We start from the raw sequence: 19,452 nt of genomic DNA on the forward strand, positions 1-19,452 counted from the left end.
TATGGCTGAATCTTAAGAGAGGAACCTAAGAAACAACACCTAAAGTATTGTACCTAAGTTTTGTCCAATAGGAAAATGCTAAAACATCTATTAAAAGAATTTAACTAATATAAATTTTATTAGAATTGTATTTGTAATTTTGTATTGGCCTATTAAAACTTACAGATCTTTTTTAATATAAAAAATAACACCGTTATCGTTTCATTTGTTTATAAAGTGATGCTTAGTGATACTAGGTTAATTTATGACAGACACTAGAATTTTTTAAACTTCTGCATTGGTACTTAATTTCAAGCAAAAACAATTGTGGAGTTTGATGTACTGTATATCAAATCATGATAAACAAGGCTTCCTATAGGCTCGTGTATTTATTTGAGGAAACATATATACATCCGTTAGACATATAAAATACTTGGAAGCTCACAAACATTGAACTTTAAAAAAATATCATACAAAGAATATCAAATCTCTCATTAGCAAGTCATCAACAATAACAGTAATTATGCCTACACTAATGGCGTATAAGAAAGATACGTTAGAAAAGGCCCATAGAATTAGCAAGCCTGACTGTTCTGGAAGGTCACAATTTCACAATAGGGAGAGAATTGACCAACCTAAATCCTTTTCAAACTTCATAACCCTCAAAATGCCACCAATACATTTGTCCTTGAGCCACTCCTCAACCCCTCACATTTCCTTCACCTATCCAAAGATAATGTACATGACCTTCCACCAAAATTGAAATTTCACCCACTTTGCTTCTCCAAAAATACCAACAAAAAATAAAAATAAAAAATAACTTGGGTGACACAATTGGCAATCTTTCTCTTTTCCTCACCATGGACCATTGCAAATTCAAAGATTTAGATTATCACGTCTCTTCTTCGGGTTTGCTTCTGGGTTTCCTTTTCTCATCATTGCCACAAATTCATCGTAGTTGATATGGCCATCCTGCAAGCATTGGAATAAATAAATATATAAAAAATTTTGAACATTAATCAAGAGAAGAAATTTAATACTTTAGCAATAGAAGGTTTTCCCTTTGCTACTTACATTATCGGCATCAACTTCGGAAATGATTTCCTTTATGTCTCTTCCATCATGCATGCCATATTCGTGGAGAGCTTGCTCTAGCTCATCAATTGTGATGTAACTGTTATATTTCACAGTTATAACATGAATGACCTCCATATATATGGTTTTAAAAATTAGAAAACGCTAAAGTTTCAATTAAAATGTTATTAATATCGTCTCAATAACATAATAAATAATTTTCTTTATTCTGTATTTAAAAAATATTCATCATTTGAAAATTTTATATAATAAAATCTATAATAGTTATAGCATATCACTCATAAAAATTACAATTTGAATTTTACATAGGTTGTTAAATTAATGAATGATATATCTACCCGCTGTTATCCTTGTCAAAGTATTGGAAGGCAGTATAAAGATGTTCTTCTCTATCCATCCTGTTCATGTGCATCGTTGCTGTGATGAACTCATCATAATCTATAGTCCCATCACCATCAGCATCAGCCTGATTTTCAATAAATAAAAAATAAAAAAAAATTAAAGTGCCTTTAATTCCACAAGAAATATTTTTATAAAAATTATACATAATTACCTTTGCAGCAATGCTAATTAATGAGAGTTTAAAATAAAGTAGAAAGTTGCAAAAGGTGAATAAAAAAAAAAGAAAAGAGAACTTACAGCTTCCATTAATTGTTTGACCTCATATTCAGATAATTTTGTCCCTTGCTTAGCAAGTCCATGCTTTAGCTCTTCAAGTGTTATGGTTCCACTGTTGTCAGTATCTATACCCCTGAACATTTCTTTCAATCCTATGATTTCTTCCTCTGATAAACAACCAGCAATGACCTACAAAATTTGACAAAATAAGCAATATGATGATGAACAGCAAATAAATTCAAATAGCAAGTGACCTTAGTTTAGGTCCAACTGTCGAAGCATGTCCACGCGCATACATGATGAGTGGTACTATGATTTTGGGATTAAGGTTTGGTTGTTGCTGTAATGGAATTAATCAAAATCCCAAGCTTTAACATGCTAGCTTATTTTAACATGCTAGCTTATTTCAAATAGATAAATAAAGCTAGAATACCCGAAGAGCAACTTTCTTGAACTTATTCATAGCTCTGAACTGCTTGAGTCTATTCAGCACTGCATTGTCAAGAGGAGTATCAGGTGCTTCTCCATCCTCTTTGATCCATGGATGATCTAGAAAACACCAAACATGCTAATTTATCATTTACATTTGTAAGAACTTAGCGATACATATATGACATTTTGTGCATTAATGATCACTTTTTAGAATTTCAAGTGTACTTACTGAGAACTTGGAAGGCTGTCAACCTTTGCTTGGGGTCTGAATTCAGCATTTTCCTGACAAGGTCTTTAGCTGCAGGTGAAATGGAGGGCCATGGGTCGCTTGTAAAATCAATGTGGCCACGCAAGATAGCATTGAAAATACCCTGTTCCGCTTCTGTGATCAAACCAATTTTCTCTTAATTAGTTTCAATCTAAATACAATTCCATGTCTAGGGTAATGGTGGCCAAAGAAAGAAAAACATATAAAGAAGAAAATGACTTACCAGCCCAAAAAGGAGGGACACCACATAGAAGGATATACAACATGACACCAACACTCCATATATCCACTTCTGGTCCATATCTCCTCTTTAAGACCTCAGGTGCAATGTAATATGCGCTACCAACAATGTCTTTGAATACTTCTCCTGTAAAAAATTGGATAAAGCATTGTTATTAAATGTTGCAAGTTGCACCATCTGCAGTGTCATCCTTTTTCAAATATTTGCCCTGGTTACTATTTCTTTTATTGTATTCACATAAGAATTCATATTATTTCAATCCTATTGATCATTTGGGATTTTTTAACTTGTTAAATAGGAGGTATAGTGAGACATGCATGATTCAAACTCAGCACCACCTTACTATAATAACTTGTTAAGAAAATGTGAATATAATCTAACAATTATTCTAATACACCCACTGGACCATTACGGACTATAATATTTTGAGATACCAAAAAAAAAAAAAAAAGACCTCCGATTTAGATTACTATCAACCAAGCATTTGGTCAATTTAAACATTTCATACTAATGTATATACACATTAAAAATACTTACATAGTCATGATTCTATATGCTAAAAGTTTTGTAACTTAACTAGAGACTTTTTTTTTTCCTAAAAAACCTAAAGGCCTCTTGGATTCAAATCCTCCTCCCCAACAATTATATAAATAAATAAATAAATGGTGATTTCATATCACTAAATTCAGCATCAATTACCAATTAGCATAAATAAATAAAAAATTCTTTCATTTATCATTCACTAGTTGCCTCTAAGATATTTCTCCTACCATCAGAAAAAGGGGATTGTGATTTTCATTCATTAAAAAACCAAAAATATAATTTAAAATATGAGAACAAAAAATTCAGGATATGTGAGAGATGATTAAATTTTATGTAACCTTGTTTGTAGAAAACAGATAGACCGAAATCCGTAGCCTTGAGTGGTGAATTCTCATCCTTATTCAGCAAGAGGAAATTCTCAGGTTTGAGATCCCTATGGATGACTCCCATACAATGACAAGTGTGCACGATTTGAACAATTGTTCTAAGCAACGATGCTGCAGCACGTTCAGTGTAATGACCCTTAGCAATAATACGATCAAAAAGTTCTCCTCCAGCACACAACTCCATGACCAAATGAACATTATGCTTATCTTCATAAGCACCTTTGAGTTCCACAATATTAGGCTGGCCCGTCAAGTGGTGCATGATTTGAACCTCTCTTCTAACATCCTCAATATCTTCCTTATTCACAAGTTTCCTCTTGGCTATGGTCTTACAAGCTAGTTGCTCGCCTGTCGCCTTGTTAGTACACAAATGTGTGACACCAAATTGACCTCGGCCGAGTTCTTTTCCAATGGTGTACAAGGACCGGACATCTTCCATAGGCCGGCCTAACACGGGGCCTATCGGGGCAGCTGCCTTAGGAGGCACCGGAGGAGTTCCCGGGGCAATAGAAGAAACAGGCTTTGCATGGCTTGTTGTGGAGTTTGTGCCATTGATGCCTACATTGTTCTGATTGTTACTTGGGATGGATTCTCTCTTTTCGATCTTGGGTGGGGCATCATTGTTCTTGCCTTGAGAGCAACAGTTGCCCATTGCATTCAAAAAAGAGAGAAAAAAAGAAGGTTGGTGTGGAGTGGCCAGGGCAGGCAGTATTGGGTTTTAGGGAGATGAAGAATGTTTGTTTAGAAAGAGAGGAAAAGAAAAAATGAAAGAGAAAAAAATGGGTGGAATATTATATGGGGTACAGCTGGGATTGTTGAGAGGAATTACAGAGGGATTGATTGTGAGGAATTGTAGGGGTAGGTTTGTTTTGAAATAGTCTTTGGCTTGTCTTAGATGTGGGAGACCAGCTAGGGTTTCTCTTTTGTTTTTGGTTTTTCTTTTGGCACAAGGATTCAGAGGATTTGTAGGAGGGGAAAACGGTTTGTTTGTCTGTTGGTGATTGGCTATAACAAGGTGTAAGGGTTAAGTGGTTTGCAGATACAAAGATGTATTCTTGGAATAATCTTTTGATGTCGAGGGAATAGAATTACAAGTCATCCACACCTGTGAATTTTATGTATAAACTATAAAATAAAATAATGTGCAAGTCCCAAGTCTCAACCAACTTAAATATGTACCCAAAAAAATTATATTTTAGAAATTATTTACCAAAATCAAAGTGAATGGAAAAAAATCTACCAAAAAAGAAAAGATAAAGACAAAGAATATCATGGATTACTTAGAAGAACCCATTTGAATAGGTTGTCATAAAAGCCTTAACACGCGTTTTTAGTTAAATTTGCGTTTTTAAAACAGTATATTTTTTGCAATTTAGAAAAATTAACTTATTTGTGCCTTTTCAAATACGCCTGATTTATAGATTTTCACGTTTTCACACCGCTTATTTAAAAAACATCGATTTTGGTAATAGACTATGCAAATAGACCTTTAGTGATAATAGGGAGTTTGGTTTCCTTTTTTATCTGGACATTTTCTGTTGTTTTAAATATACAATGACAATTGGTAATAAATTTTAATTTTCACATTTTATTTAGTTAGTGGGTGATGTGGCAGTTTCTCATTAAAATAAAATGAGATTTCAGTTAAAAAAGTACTAGAGGTAAGCAAAAAAAAAAATGAAAAGAGATATGTTGGAACTAATCTAAAGTTTTATTCTCACGTGTATGGGAACTAATAGACTTTTTCAAAAATCAAACCCTATTAAAACAAATCTTGATATGTGTGTGTGTGTGTTTGGGGGGCATAATTTTTGAGGTTTGTGCATCTCACTTTCATATTACCTCTTAAACTTTACGGCACCATGTTTTAATCTTTTTCTTATGAGATAAGGAAAAATATGATGACATTCTTTCTTTTTGGCAAATAAACTTTAGTGACTTTTAATTATGTTAAGTCATGAATTTTTGAAATATTAGAAATGGTGGTAAAGGATATAATTTAAAACTTTTATGATTTCTCATTAGCAAAAACTAAAATCGAAATGGATCCTCTTCCTCAATTCACAAGTCATGTATTATCCCATCTACTCACCTCCTTAGCTTACCATTTATGGACTTAAACTTAATCCCGAACTTTTTTATTATAATAATTTAATAGTTACTATATATGATAGCTACAAAAATGGAAAATGAAGATTTTAACCCTACAATTAGAAATATCACGAGACAAGAGATGTTAGTTGAGTTAGAAAGCTCTTAACTAATCCTGTAAGCAACGAGACTTTGGGTGAGTAGCTTAAACGAAATTTTATTGGAGAAGAAGCTTAAACTAACTTAGGGGTAATAGTATTTTTTGTTACCCCTTTTAGTTCGGCCCTATGAAAATTTAACCACAAATTTCCAAATGTTACATTTAACATCTAAAGTTTGGGCAAAAATAAAAGTATTAAGATTTCATTCAAAAGATAAATCCTACATGCATAGGATATGCAAGCAATTTTAATGAGTAATGCATCATCCGTTTCAGAAATCATATCAATTAGGGCATGTTTGGTTAGTTAAAAAAGCTTTTTTTTTTTCATTTTTAGTTTTTAGTGGGTCCCACCACTAAAAAACTGGCTTAGTTTTAACATTTGTATTTAGTTTCCATTTTCAGTATCCTAAAAGTTGGATTTGAATACAAAAAATGAATATAATTTTTCACCGTTTTCGTTTTCTATAAATACGAATATAGTAGTATATTCGTAAATATTTTAAATACACAAAGTTACTTTTATTTAGTGATGTGATGTATATGAGTGAAAAAAGTTACTTTTTTTTTTTAATAGAAAACAATGACCAAACCCAACTATAATGTATTTTATACCCAAATGATGTATTCAAAACAACTTACCAAACACTACCACATGTGAAAATAAGTACTTTTTTCTATATTCAAATTAGAATTTGAATATAGAATAAAGAAAATAGAAAGCGGATACAACACTTTTTGAAAAATGTAATATTTTATTTTACTATAATGGGTTAGATAAATGAACCTAACCAACCATATACATTGCTTTTCTATGGAATAAAAATTCCGATATATTCTAATATAAGTTAGATAATATTAGTTAGAGGAAGGTGGACAAGTTCAAAAAAGAAAGATAAGAGGAAGAAGAAATTAAGGGATATATTTATCTACAAAATCTCAAATATGTAAATTTGAACGAAATCCTAACAATTCCATTTTAAGAAATCTTTCTATTTTAAGAAATTCAAGTATAGTATTTGAAAGTTTGTTAACTAAATTAGTAAACTGTGATTGAGCCAAACCTCATGGGATGAATTGTAATTTTTTTTTTTTTTTTTGGGATTATTAATAAGGTTTATTGATATAAAAAATAAATAAATAAATAAAATTCCATATACCCTCAAGTATACATGAAGTATTCCTAAAATTAAGTATTCCTAAAAATTAGAAAGAAAGAGATTTACAAACAAGTAATGCTACCACCACAAACTATTTTACATCCGAGGTCATGAGACTGTCATCACTTTTTAAGTTACCAATAATCACGTACCACATCAATAATTTGTAAACGTTCATGTAAAAAAAGTAATTTTAGCATTTTCCTTTACAAACAAAATGAAAAAGAATCAATGAATTCTACAACATAATTTCCCTCGCTAGGACAACAGGACCATTGAAAAAATGATTTTATGACATAAAGGCTTCAAGCCAAGATCTCTACATCGTCAAAAGTTCAATGATTCCTATCTTAAATTCCAAACAGAAGACAAATGTTTACCAAACCAATTTCTCCATGATAGATCAGCTACACTCTTTGCATAACCCAAATGAATCCCAAATTCAGGTAAAACCAAAAAACAAAGGAACACATTTCACATGCAATGTCATAGTGCAAAAGATAAACGGTCCACAATCTCATCACTTCTATTACACGTGCAGCCCCAATATATCATGGTAATTTCTATATTGAGATTATCCCATATTAAAATCTTCCCTCACATGTTCACATAAGGAATGCAACTTTTGGAGCCTTGGTGACTCAAAAACTTTTCCAAGAGGGAAAGTTACATCATTGAGGTATCTAAATGCCTCATGGTAAGAGTGAACGCCAAACTTGTAGTACGTTCAGATTAGTTTTTTTCCTGTTACTTATTATTGTCAATTTTCAGCAAATATCAAACAACCAATCCACCCACTACATTTCCCAATATTAAAATTACCAAAAATAAATAAACTTGATGTTCCATGATCCTGTCCTCCCTCATTTTTGGCTTCCTAAATAGGCATTATAATTGAGGCTAAGTACTCGTTTTAAGGACTGTTTGGGATTAACACTTACAAATTCTATCCACTCGCCTACTTCTTTAATACCAAGCAAGAAACTCGTCAAACAAATCCAATACTAAGAAATTAAATCCCAGACAAGATAATTGGTGGTCAGAGTGCAGGTTAGATCCATCAGATCCAAGAAAAACCAAAGAGAACAAAGAAATCATAACTGCATAAAAATTAAAAGAAATGAGTGACTGCATAAATTATTACTTTATAAGGGATGTTGACAAAATTTCAGAACATGTATTTAGAATGGGGGGAGGGGGAGAGAGAGAGAGAGAACCAATGAAGGTGAAAAAGGCCACTCCTTTGATGGAAGGCGAATGTATATTCTCAATAAGTAGGAATGGACTGATCAGCCTTGACAGCATATGCATGGATTCCCCCGGATACATTAAATATTCTTTTAAAACCCTGAAAAATTGGAACTAAATAAATGAAGGGGCATAGTACATTTAAATAGTTTATTCTACTTTATAGGCAGTATATCATAATCATATAATAAAAAAATTAGCTAATGACCTTAAAGTAATGTCCTAATGTGTCCTGAATATGCAAGTAGAAATTAGGTGCTATAAAGCAATGAAATTGAAACCACGATTCCATTTTCATGAGCTGCCCAAAGAACTGAAATAAAAAATTTCATTCACGGTATATGACTACAAAAGAAAAGGTTGTACCTGTGTCTGCAACCACTTGGCAACTTGTAATGATCGCATGCCATGGTGACACTGCAATCCAAGACCTGATTTGTTAGTACTCTATAAACGGATGCTGTTATGAAGCAAGCAAGGATTCACATTCAATGAACATGGACAACAAAAGGAACATGTAAACTTAAACTCATCCTTGGAATGGATCACACTGGGTTATTCCTTAAAAGATGAAAGTTGAGAAACTAATATGAAGCAATTTTAATTTTTTTTTTTTTTTAAAAAAGGTAAAATGAAGAAAATGGAAGTCTTTGCTGTCTGTTAACCAAAGGGAATAATACTCAATCCTCCAGGCTTGGAAGTTGGAACTGAGTGTGCAAAAGGATGAGCCTCTTCCCACAATACAGGTAAACGTGAAAAGGGATATTTTGTTACCCTCAATGCATGAAATCTTTTTCTAGAAATGTTCATTATAAACTTCTACTAACTACAATACATGACAAGCTGAAAACAAGGAAAATTCCCAATCTGACTAACACTCCTATTTGTCAGTATTATATATATAGAGGGATAAAACCTTGCATTCCATATGGACCTTCCAGTCTGAACGTGGGATCTGGAGGTTTTCCCAGGTTCAGACCAGAATTATCAACAACCAAAAGGTTGTTTCTCACTATCCCTCTCTGATGGTCGTTTCCCAGGTTTGAACTGGAAGGCATAGTTGCAAATACCATCTTGTATTGGCAGAAACAGCCAGTATGTCCAGTAATAGTAAGCAAACAGGATCCCTACAAACTGTCTCGTTTAAAATCGAAGCCACTCTTAGGCCATCTTGACCATACTGGACTCTTTTGGCTAGCACTTCTCAACATTTTATTTTTTGAGTCATTCTAACTTATTGATAAATTTCTTCTAGAAACTCAAGGGGAAGATTTTAGTTTTCTGGGCCTTTTGACTAATGATCTATCTCTTTCACTAAAAATTGAGGGATAAATTTTGTTATGTAACACCACCAACTAGTATATTAACATATCAAAAAGACAATAACTTGAAAATGAGCTACAAACTTATAGATATCAAGCATTACCTTACAGGTAGAAGTAATCAACATTGTTCATTGATTATCATAAACTTTGTAAGAAAACATATTTAAAATTGTGTGTTGATATGAATTTTAGATTCATAATGAGTTTGAATGAACTCTTTATTCCCTTCCCTTTCTGTATTAGCTGTAATTTTTAGCCTTGTCCAACAATGATTGTAAAAGGTGTTAACATTCAAGTAGTGCAATCTGAAACCTAGAAGTGAAGCATTTAGATCTCCACATTGGTACTCTCCACTACCATGCTATATACACCACTACAAAACATAGACCAGCACCTAGCCACGTTTGCACACCATGCACTAAGCCTGTTTCAGTCATGTTCGTTGAAGGCCCTCTGATATAGCATTGGTAATTTAATGGTCAAAGGGTTTGTTTCATATCTATTTTAAAATTTCTTACAGGCCTTTTTTATGCTGTTTAGGAGCATTTAACATCAATTGATCTCCCTAAACTTCTAGAGTATGTTTGGTAGACTGTAATAGACAATGTAATATAATAGTTATTTCTATAGTTTGGTTATTCAGTAATTTGGTTATATTTTTATTACAAGGAATAATCATTTCTTATGAATAGCTATTCTTTAAAATGAGGTGGGTTCCAGTTAGCTCAACTAGTAAAGTTTCTGATGGTTGTATAAGAGATTTGGAGTTCAATCATCGCCTACATCAAAAACTGATTGGTGTCTTAGTCTGATAATAAAGAGCTATTATCAGGAGCGGACGCCATAAGTTGAAACTCTCTCTCTCTCTCTCTCTCAAAAAAAAAAAAAAAAAAAGAAATAATTATTCATTTCTAAAATTGATGTAATAGCTATTCCTTAGTAGGTATATAAATTTTTACAATTAATATATTTCTAAATAAACAAACTTTCCATATGCACATAACAATTATGAAAATAAAAAATCATAAAAAAAAAACTAATAACTCTTTCAAATTAAAATATATATATTTTTTAGGAAATATAATTATATGAGTAAGATATTTCCTAAAATATATCTGAAATTTGATTTAAAATGCTTTCAGTCCATTGTCTTCAGTAACTATTATTGTGTTATTACCAAACAAATGAAGAATAATAAGCATTACATTACAACATTTTGCATTCCTTGTAATATCTATTCTTATTTCTATGTAATTACTGTTACAGTTTACCAAGCGTACCCCTAATATTTTTCTGTACCTACCCTTGCCCTGACCAAATATACATGCTGGCTTTATGCTCTCTTTTGCCTCCATAATAATTAAAACATAAATATAGAGAGGTTCCAACTGGATCAACATACAACGACTGAAAAATCAAGATGTGAATCAAAAACCCATATAATAATAATAGAGACGCAAACAACCTAGCTAAAGCATCAGACTGCATAAATTTTGTATTTCTAAGCAATGGTGCAAGTTCTTGAGAACAGGAGTAATCAGCTCTTCCTATTTCCATTCATTTCTTGATTTTTCCTTTTCTTTTTTTCATTCTTTTCTTTGAGTGGCATGAAGGAGGGAAATACTGGAGCAGAGGAAATAAACCCTCTCATTCTTCCTTTCTCATATTATCTTTTTTACCATATTTTATATTTTGACAAGGTCTAAAGCATAGCAAAATGCCAAACCACTTTACTGATGAGACCATAGGGAATCAGGATAAAAGGAGGAGTGGCTACCTCACCTGCAGGACCAGTAGTGAGGCATCAAGTGCTACAACATAGAGCATCACTTTCTAGCAAGGACAAGAGAAAAAGTGCTACTCTAGAGCATCACTTTCTTGCAAGGACAAGAGAAAAAGCGCTACTCTACATACAAGAGTAGACATCATCCTCCACTTTTTATTGAAGAAATTGGAGGAAATCTTTTGCATTCAATTATGAAAATTCTGTATAGCTTTTTTGTATGTTATTATGTCCTACATAACTTCTCACATCTGAACTACAATGACTATCTGTAAATAATCCAAACTACAGTGTCAACATACCATAACTTTTTGCATCTGAAAATGTCTACATACCATAACATAAGTATCCTTTTGAGGATCCAACTTGGTAGTTATCTCAGGTCCCCAGATTCCAAATTGTTGGAGAGGAAAAACCTGAAAACCTGGCAAAGAAGCTCGGGCCCTGTCAAAGAGAGGAGTCAGAGGAGTGAAAACACAAACACATGGCTAGCAAAATATTTATAGAGACATAATATGCACTACCAAAGCCAAGAGCTCCTTGATTATTCTATTATTGTGAAAGAAAATTATTTCAACCCTACAAGAATAGTGTTGCTGAGTCGATTTGACTATAAACATTCTCGACTTATTTTAGATAAGTGATAAATACTCATGAATTATGCTAAAAAAAGGTAGTGCCACCAGGTTTGCATAGAATTGAAATACATTAAAGAATCAGCTATTGAATACCAACTTTTCTTTTCCTTTTTTGATATGTAATAATTTTTATTAACAGAGAAGATTACTTCATGTTCACAATGATGAACACAAAGTATTTTAATGAATACCAACTTTTCTTGTCACTTACTAACTTCCAAAAGTCGGAAAACTACACCATACTGTGACTATTTGTAAATAATCCAAACTACAGTGTCAGCATGCTGATTGGAAGTGCAGTTAGTCAGTTATAGAACTTCAAAAGAAATAAAATAAATAAATAATGATTCTCTAGCTAGTAAGCGTACACTTCATCAGGTTCTCGAACATCAATCAATTGTGCCTCTTCCAAGAAATTGGGATCTTGCATTTTTGCATGAAACTCCTCGGTTTGAATATCTTGGAGTAAGGATCCTTCCCTAGCAGGACAAGGTGCAAATACATAAGAAAATAAGGGCATGCCAAATGAGAACCAACACTTGCAACCATATGCAAATAGAGATGGGTTTTTGGAACATACCTCTCAGAGAGAACTTGCAACAAGTGCCATCCAAATTTTGTTTTACACCTTACAACTTTGTTTAAAGGTGCATTAAATGCAGCCTCCTCAAACTCCGGCACCTAGTACATTCCATCATCAAAGATCTGGCAGATCACTTTGGTGAAGGCAACAAAATATCTAATGCAAAATGAATTCTATATTCCAATCCACACATTGAAATTTTACATTATGCATCATCCTTTTCGGTGTCACATAGTAACATATCAATATATCATCATCATGGTCATTTTGCATGCATGCCATCAACTACTAAAGTACAATTATAAAATATCAAGGCAGTGCTCTTCTGATCTAAGCAGCAAACAAAATTGATTCCACTTGCAATGAAGATTGACTAGATTCTGATGTTACAATAACCAAGTTCATTCTAATAATAAATTTTGCAAAAATTTTCTTCAGTTATTTTCTTTTATTTGTACAGTGCTGCACATATTGTACTCCAAATATATGGGAGAAAATGAAATGCAAGACAAAGGATATCCTACCTAGTCATAAATAACTATTAGAAAACATGATTTATCATGGATATGCCTTTAGGTGGCTATAATTGTATTCAAAAATTTGACATTGATTTTCACTAAGGCTTTTTAAAATAAATAAATAAAATGACAAATATATATATATATATATATCTTGCACTCTCAAAGAAAAGTGAACTCCTAAGCTACTTAAACATTGCAAAATCTCAAATCCAAAATAGTTACACATCAGTGACATCACGCAACTCCATGGCATTATCCAAATGTACCTAAGATAACCACAAGTGTACAAGAAGAAAAGTTCCCCAATTTACTCAAGGATTTATCCCTTATGATTTAGAAATATTTGCAAGACAATTATATATTTCATCAGCATACCATTTGCCCCTTTCTCACCCAACCAAGCATTCCTCCCTCTTCTTTAGATGGACAAATTGAGTGCTCCACAGCAAGATCACTAAGGTCTTCACCTGAATGTAAAAAATGACCATAGGAACAGCGTAGCATAAGAAAGATAATTCTAGAAAACAACATCCAAAACAACTGTACAAAAACAACAACTTCTAAGCCTTAGTCCCAAACTTTGAGGTCAACTATAAATCCTCAACATACAATATCCTAAACAACTCTAAACTTTAAAAATATCAGTCTGGTAATCAAATAATCAATTGCTTTAATTTTGATTAGGAGCTAAGATCTCCAGAGCCAATTGTGATATCCAACATTCATGTATTAGACAGTGATTGAATTTTGATTTAATTGGACAACAACTGCACAGAAACAAACCTCCTGAAACTCTCTGCTGAATATCCAACAAAAGCTTTTGGTCATCTTCTTTAACAAGCAAGTGTTGCACCAATATCTCCCTGCTGCCTTCAGAGTTACTCCCAGCACTAAATGAAGCTGAAAGGGAATAGAATATATAACTCCTTGGTTTCAAAAAAAGAAAAAAGTTTGGCTACAAACTTGGTTGTAGCCAATGACTACAACTCCTTCAATATCTTGTTGTTGAATGTGAATTTTGACAAATCCCCCATTAGATTACATTTTCTTTTTATATACTTCATGCTTGCAAAATGTCTAAAAGCTCAAAGATCAACAGCTATGTTAACAATCAAATGTTTAAATTTCAAGTTTTCGTAGTCTAAAATTATGCATAAAAAATAAGTTTATGGATCGAATAACAAATAACATCCAATTGGCACGAAATTTGACGTGTGTGCTAAGTACATAAAAAAACATGTAATCCAACAATTAGATTTTCAAAATACGTAGCCATATTAATTTTTAAGTGGGTGTTGTAGTTGTAGCCATGTGAGTACAACCAAGTTTATAGTCAAACTTTGTCCTTCAAAAAATTCACAAAATTACATACTGTGGAAGTTTTTAATTTTTTTCATCAAAGAGTGATAAATTAAACAAAGTTATTAAATGCAAAACTTTCTTTGGTGGAGAATCCAACAATCCCTACACCTTACTTATTAGAAGAAAGAAGCAAATGAGAGATTATATGATGAAATGGGATTGAAATAATACATAGAATTACCAAAGATAACTCACTTTTACAATGTCTACAACTAACACCATTGATTTTTTAAGCATATTGTAAAATAACCCCTAAAATATATCAATCAATCGTGGAAAATGACCCAACTCTTCTCTTTGCACTTTTTATATAAAAAAAAGATACTAAATTTAATAATAGAAAGCACAATCCTCTTCCAATAAAAAATAATTAAAAAAAAAAAAAAAACAACTTTATCAGATTCTGAGAAATTTAAGCAACAACAACATCAAACATAAGATAGATAACAAGAACAATGAAAGCAACCAAGACTGAAAAACCATGAAGTAAATTATGGGTTTTGATAGAATGACAGACCTGCGCCCTTGGGGCATGGATGCATGGGAAAGACCCGCTTCAAGCTCCAAGGAGAAAGATAAGGCGAAGTGGGTATGAAGGTTTGAATGACAGAAGTTTGAAATGGTGCTAATGTTGAGGCCTTGTGAAGGTTTGAAGGTGGAGAGAGATGGAGAGAAGGAATCAAAGAGAGTCTAAGAGCACACAGAGCTGGAGTTGCTATTGGTGGGAGATGACAAGCTCTTAACATTGCTTCCTTTGATTTTTTCGAGATAAATAGAGGCGTTGTATGAGCAATTTGTAGGAGTTGGTTCTTCAGCAAGCAGTGAAGAAACTGGGTGGGGGTGTTGGGTTAAATGGTGATATTTCAAAAAACCCAAAAAAAAATAATATTAAAAAAAAAATTGTTAAAATTGTTTTTAAAATTAAGAAATTAAAAAAAAAAAGTTGTTAAAAAGTTTGACAAGTTTTTTTAATTTTTTTATAAAAGATTTTCTAAAATTAATGATTAATATATTTCTTAAAAGTGTACATTATCCGGGTTCCGAACCCTTAAAATTATTTTAAAATTTTAAAAGTGTCACCTGTTTCAGGTAATAGGCTAGCAGTAACACTAGTAGCAACATTTGTTGATGTCTCATCTAAACTTCACCTCCTCCTCTTCTATTATCCTCTATAAAACCGAAAATGTATGACTTTTAGTTTATTTCTTAATATTTTTATTTTTTTGGATAATTTAATAATTACAATGGAGAAGGAGAATTTGTCAATGTGAACTGTGAATCTCTTCGAAATATAAGGAAATGCCAACTAGTTGAGTTACAAAAGTCTTAGTTGTTATATATCCTTTTGAGTTAACATAATTTTACCCATCAATATTTTAATTTTTTTTTTTTTAAATGAGTATAAATTCTTTCATATATATTTAAACTCTCAATTAGAACCTTGCTAGATCATATTTTCTTTAAATAATATAATAAATAGTTCAATATACAAATATAATCATAACAAATAATTATTATTAATTATCATAATTAGAACCTTGACATATTATATTTTCTTTAAATTATATAATAAATAGTTCTATATACATACATAATCACAATAAATATTTATTAATAATTATCATAATTAGACCTATTAATAACTATCATAATTATCAAATTTCATATATAATCATTCATTAACAAGGATTTGGCTTACCTCCATTACTTTTTAAACTGGACATGTTTTTTGATTTAAATATACAATACCAAGTAGTAGTGGGTTTTAATCTTTACCTTTTATTTAGTTAGTGGGTGATGTGGCAGTCTCTCATTAAAATAAAAGAAAATTCCAGTTAAAAAAAAAAATACTGGAGTAAGCCGCACCCCATTAACAAACACAACCAAAATAAATATCCATTAATAACTATTATAATTATCAAATTTCATAATTATATGTACATAATATGAGAGAGAAAATTAGCTTTATCATATTGCATGGAATATGGATTACTAACTAATATTAAATAAATTCATTGCATCGTAACAAAAATAACATTAATAGCTAAAATTTATATTAAAAAAAAAAAAACAGTCATACAAATAAGTCAACAAACTACCACTCTTTTTTTTTTCTTTTCTTTTTTTTTTCTTTTTGCTATTTTTTACACAATATTTTCACTAGTGACAAAATTTTGTGTATTAAACAAAGGTACATATGATATAATATTGTATTTATTAAATGCATTAAGGACCATGAGCTGGTTTTGAATAAAATTTACCGGCATTGTCATTTGAAGTTTTGAACAAATAAAATAACTGATACTATGGGGAAAGTTGTCTCGTGAAAAGTGAAGAAAAGTAAACATTTATATAAATATAATTGATAGTTGAAGACATTACGTAACATTAGTATAAAGGAGTAAAAAATGACATATCAATTAAAGAGGTAATATAGTGTATAACTTCAAATATAATAGAATGATGCAAAAGAATATGTGTGATTGGTCATGAATAGTCTGTTGATGATCCATATCAAAACCCAAAATTTTGGGACTGAGATTGTTGTTGTTGTTAAACAAGGCATATCAATGGCTTGAAGTTGACTCCAAATAAGTTTCATAATAGAGAATGTACCACCGCTCACCCTTGATGCGGTGGTCACTCTATAAGTATGAGTGCTTGTGAAGTGTGGGGGGTAAAAGTCGGAGTTCAAGTCTCTAAGAAGGAGTTTCACACACATATACACTTAGATTAAGTTATAATAGAATTTCTATATTGTAAAAAAAAAAAAAAAAAAAAAAAAGTGTATGCTACTCTCTATATATATATTCCATTGAAATTATCCATAATTACCTTCAAAATGCCTTGTATAGGAGTAGCACAACTGATTGACACCTCCTATTGTCTTCAACATTCAGGGTTCAAATCTCCCTTCCCCAATTATTGAATTACATTGTCCCTTCTCCTAGCTTGAGTCTTGAAACCTTGTTATTCACTATTGTTTTATTCACCAGCGTATAAAAAAATTTGGTGTTTCTATCTACTTTATGTTGAGTATTCAGGTCTTCCTTACTACACCACCACAATCATGATGCAACATCCACATTGCCTCAACTTTTAGGCTCTCCTCTTCTTCCTAAAAGGCAATAATTTCAACGTGTCCAAGAATCAAGATCATAGGAGCATGATATAAAACAGTATTTGGGAATGCAGCGATACACGCATCTTTTATTTGTTCTTTATTTTTGGTAAATTGGATAACATTAAAAACTAAATAGAAATAACAGAGTTTGGCCAGAGCCTGTCATAGTACATGCCCAAAGTGAAGGGGCAAAATTTAGCTCAATGGACTTTCACGACATTGGGCCTGACAGATCCGAGCCCATGGGCCGGCAACGGTAGAGCCCAGTGGTCTAGAGCAGTTCCATACTCTTGGCGTGCACATGTGGTCTCCAAGGAAACTAGAAACCTAGCGCAAGGAACATTCCAAAAAATATGCGCGCTGATCCCCTCTACAAGGAAATGTCTTGTCCATCACGTTTGGGATTACTCAAGGGGATTCCCATAAGGAAAAAACTTCTAGTCTAAGGAAGAGAAGTCGACTTTCTTCTACTATAAAAGCTACAATACTCTCACGAATCAAGATACGCATAATCTACCCTCTCTAGCACTCTAGAGTTGAGAACAATTCTAACTTGACCGTCGGAGGGTATTTAGTCGACACCACACCAGTGCCCACGGCGAGATCACTTCTTTCTTCTTGCAGGTTGTTAGTTGGAGCGAGCGTGGATCGTGCTGCTCACTGGTGATATTACGGCATCATCACAAAGCATCATAAAACAGAAATACACCAACATCCACAGGAGGACTACTATAAACAACAAAATCTTCTTGGTTTTGGGCTCCTTTCTTAGTCAAGTCATCATCAACTTAGTTGGTAATGCTTCACCCTTTGGTATAGCTAGTTTAGAAGGTTCTTGCAATCCATGATAAGAGAAGCATGATGTAAGTTGTCAATATGGGTTTCAGTAATCAAATAAAAAACAAGCCTAGCGTCAACTTAACTTCAACCGCCCCCAAATTTAGATTGACACAAAGCCTCAGGCCATCTTTTTAGTGCCCACAATTCCACATCCACCTATGAATCGAGTAAAGCCTTTCACCTAGTGCCCACTGTGGTTTCGAATGACTCCCCCTCCACTAGCTAGGCCCAAGTTTCCCAAAGAGAACCAGTTGGTTTTAAGCTTATACTACCAATTCCAGCTTCTCCCACCTCATTGCATCTTTTATTTGTTCTATGCATGACAAATTAGCCAACATCCCATCCATCTAAAATTCAGCCTCTTGCCCTTGCCTATTTATTTGTCTATGTAAAGAACACCCCTTTTGCATCCATTAGGATTAGCCCCAATTGATTAGCACACTCCCTGAAAACTCAGGTTGTTGTATGAAAATAAAAATATAACTCATCCTCAGGTTGGAGGACTTGATTGTCTTTGCACACTTCTTCCTAAACCTCATAATTTATCTATACTACTATTTAAGAGACTTCTCATATTTGGGATCCTCATTTTTTTGGTTAAAAATTTTCCATATACCCTTATGTTTAAGTAGAGACAAAACTAAAAGACAATCCAGTAAAAATACAACTCTAACTCGCACTAAAATATTGCCTAAAAAATAAGACCACTCTCCTTTTGAGTTTATAATTGCTTTATCCACTTATAAATTAAATTATCAAAATAAAAATTATATATATATAAAATAAAAACACAAGTTTTTTTTTTTGCTACATACTAGTTATATTAATAATTCTAAATGCGTAATATTAATGAGAAAATATGGAAACTTAAAATTATAATGAATGAAAAATTATGATACTATAAAAAAAAAAAAAAAAAAAAAAAAAAAAAAAAAACCCTCGCTTTCGTGAGTGCGACGAGGTTAATATGTATAATGTATGTCACCCTCGATTGATTTTTTTTTTTTGGGTAAAAAAAAGGAATTGATTTTATACTTGGCCATTTGCTATCTCTC

The 19,452-nt window shown here is 32.3% G+C and overlaps 2 protein-coding genes across 2 annotated transcripts; both read right to left on the reverse strand.

Annotated features, from left to right (window-relative positions):
• Window positions 1-473: 473 nt before the first annotated feature.
• LOC126723762 (calcium-dependent protein kinase 34-like) lies at window positions 474-4,560 on the reverse strand. Its single transcript, XM_050427556.1, has 8 exons — window positions 3,515-4,560; window positions 2,616-2,759; window positions 2,354-2,506; window positions 2,126-2,241; window positions 1,714-1,881; window positions 1,413-1,540; window positions 1,054-1,153; window positions 474-951 (listed from the first exon to the last, which is right to left on the reverse strand). Exons 1-8 carry the CDS (start codon window positions 4,212-4,214, stop codon window positions 856-858), a joined length of 1,605 nt encoding a protein of 534 aa, XP_050283513.1. The 5' UTR covers window positions 4,215-4,560; the 3' UTR covers window positions 474-855.
• Window positions 4,561-8,084: 3,524 nt separating this feature from the next.
• On the reverse strand, window positions 8,085-15,268 carry LOC126723770 (rhodanese-like/PpiC domain-containing protein 12, chloroplastic). Its single transcript, XM_050427566.1, has 8 exons — window positions 14,951-15,268; window positions 13,855-13,971; window positions 13,447-13,538; window positions 12,548-12,648; window positions 12,336-12,446; window positions 11,665-11,773; window positions 8,588-8,638; window positions 8,085-8,321 (listed from the first exon to the last, which is right to left on the reverse strand). Exons 1-8 carry the CDS (start codon window positions 15,177-15,179, stop codon window positions 8,241-8,243), a joined length of 891 nt encoding a protein of 296 aa, XP_050283523.1. The 5' UTR covers window positions 15,180-15,268; the 3' UTR covers window positions 8,085-8,240.
• Window positions 15,269-19,452: the final 4,184 nt, after the last annotated feature.

Source organism: Quercus robur, chromosome 1 (genome assembly GCF_932294415.1).
Source record: "Quercus robur chromosome 1, dhQueRobu3.1, whole genome shotgun sequence".
In the NCBI taxonomy this organism is placed as follows: Eukaryota; Viridiplantae; Streptophyta; class Magnoliopsida; order Fagales; family Fagaceae; genus Quercus; species Quercus robur.

Coding starts and splice junctions, on each gene's coding strand:
- LOC126723762 (XM_050427556.1), bottom strand. CDS start 4,214: ATGGGCAACTGTTGCTCTCAAGGCAAGAACAATGATGCCCCACCCAAG. Junction 1,882..2,125: donor TCAAGAAAGTTGCTCTTCGG/GTATTCTAGCTT, acceptor CAAATTTTGTAG/GTCATTGCTGGTTGTTTATC. Junction 1,154..1,412: donor TTTGACAAGGATAACAGCGG/GTAGATATATCA, acceptor GAAATATAACAG/TTACATCACAATTGATGAGC.
- LOC126723770 (XM_050427566.1), bottom strand. CDS start 15,179: ATGTTAAGAGCTTGTCATCTCCCACCAATAGCAACTCCAGCTCTGTGT. Junction 13,972..14,950: donor TCCATGCCCCAAGGGCGCAG/GTCTGTCATTCT, acceptor ATTCCCTTTCAG/CTTCATTTAGTGCTGGGAGT. Junction 11,774..12,335: donor GTTCGAGAACCTGATGAAGT/GTACGCTTACTA, acceptor TCTCTTTGACAG/GGCCCGAGCTTCTTTGCCAG.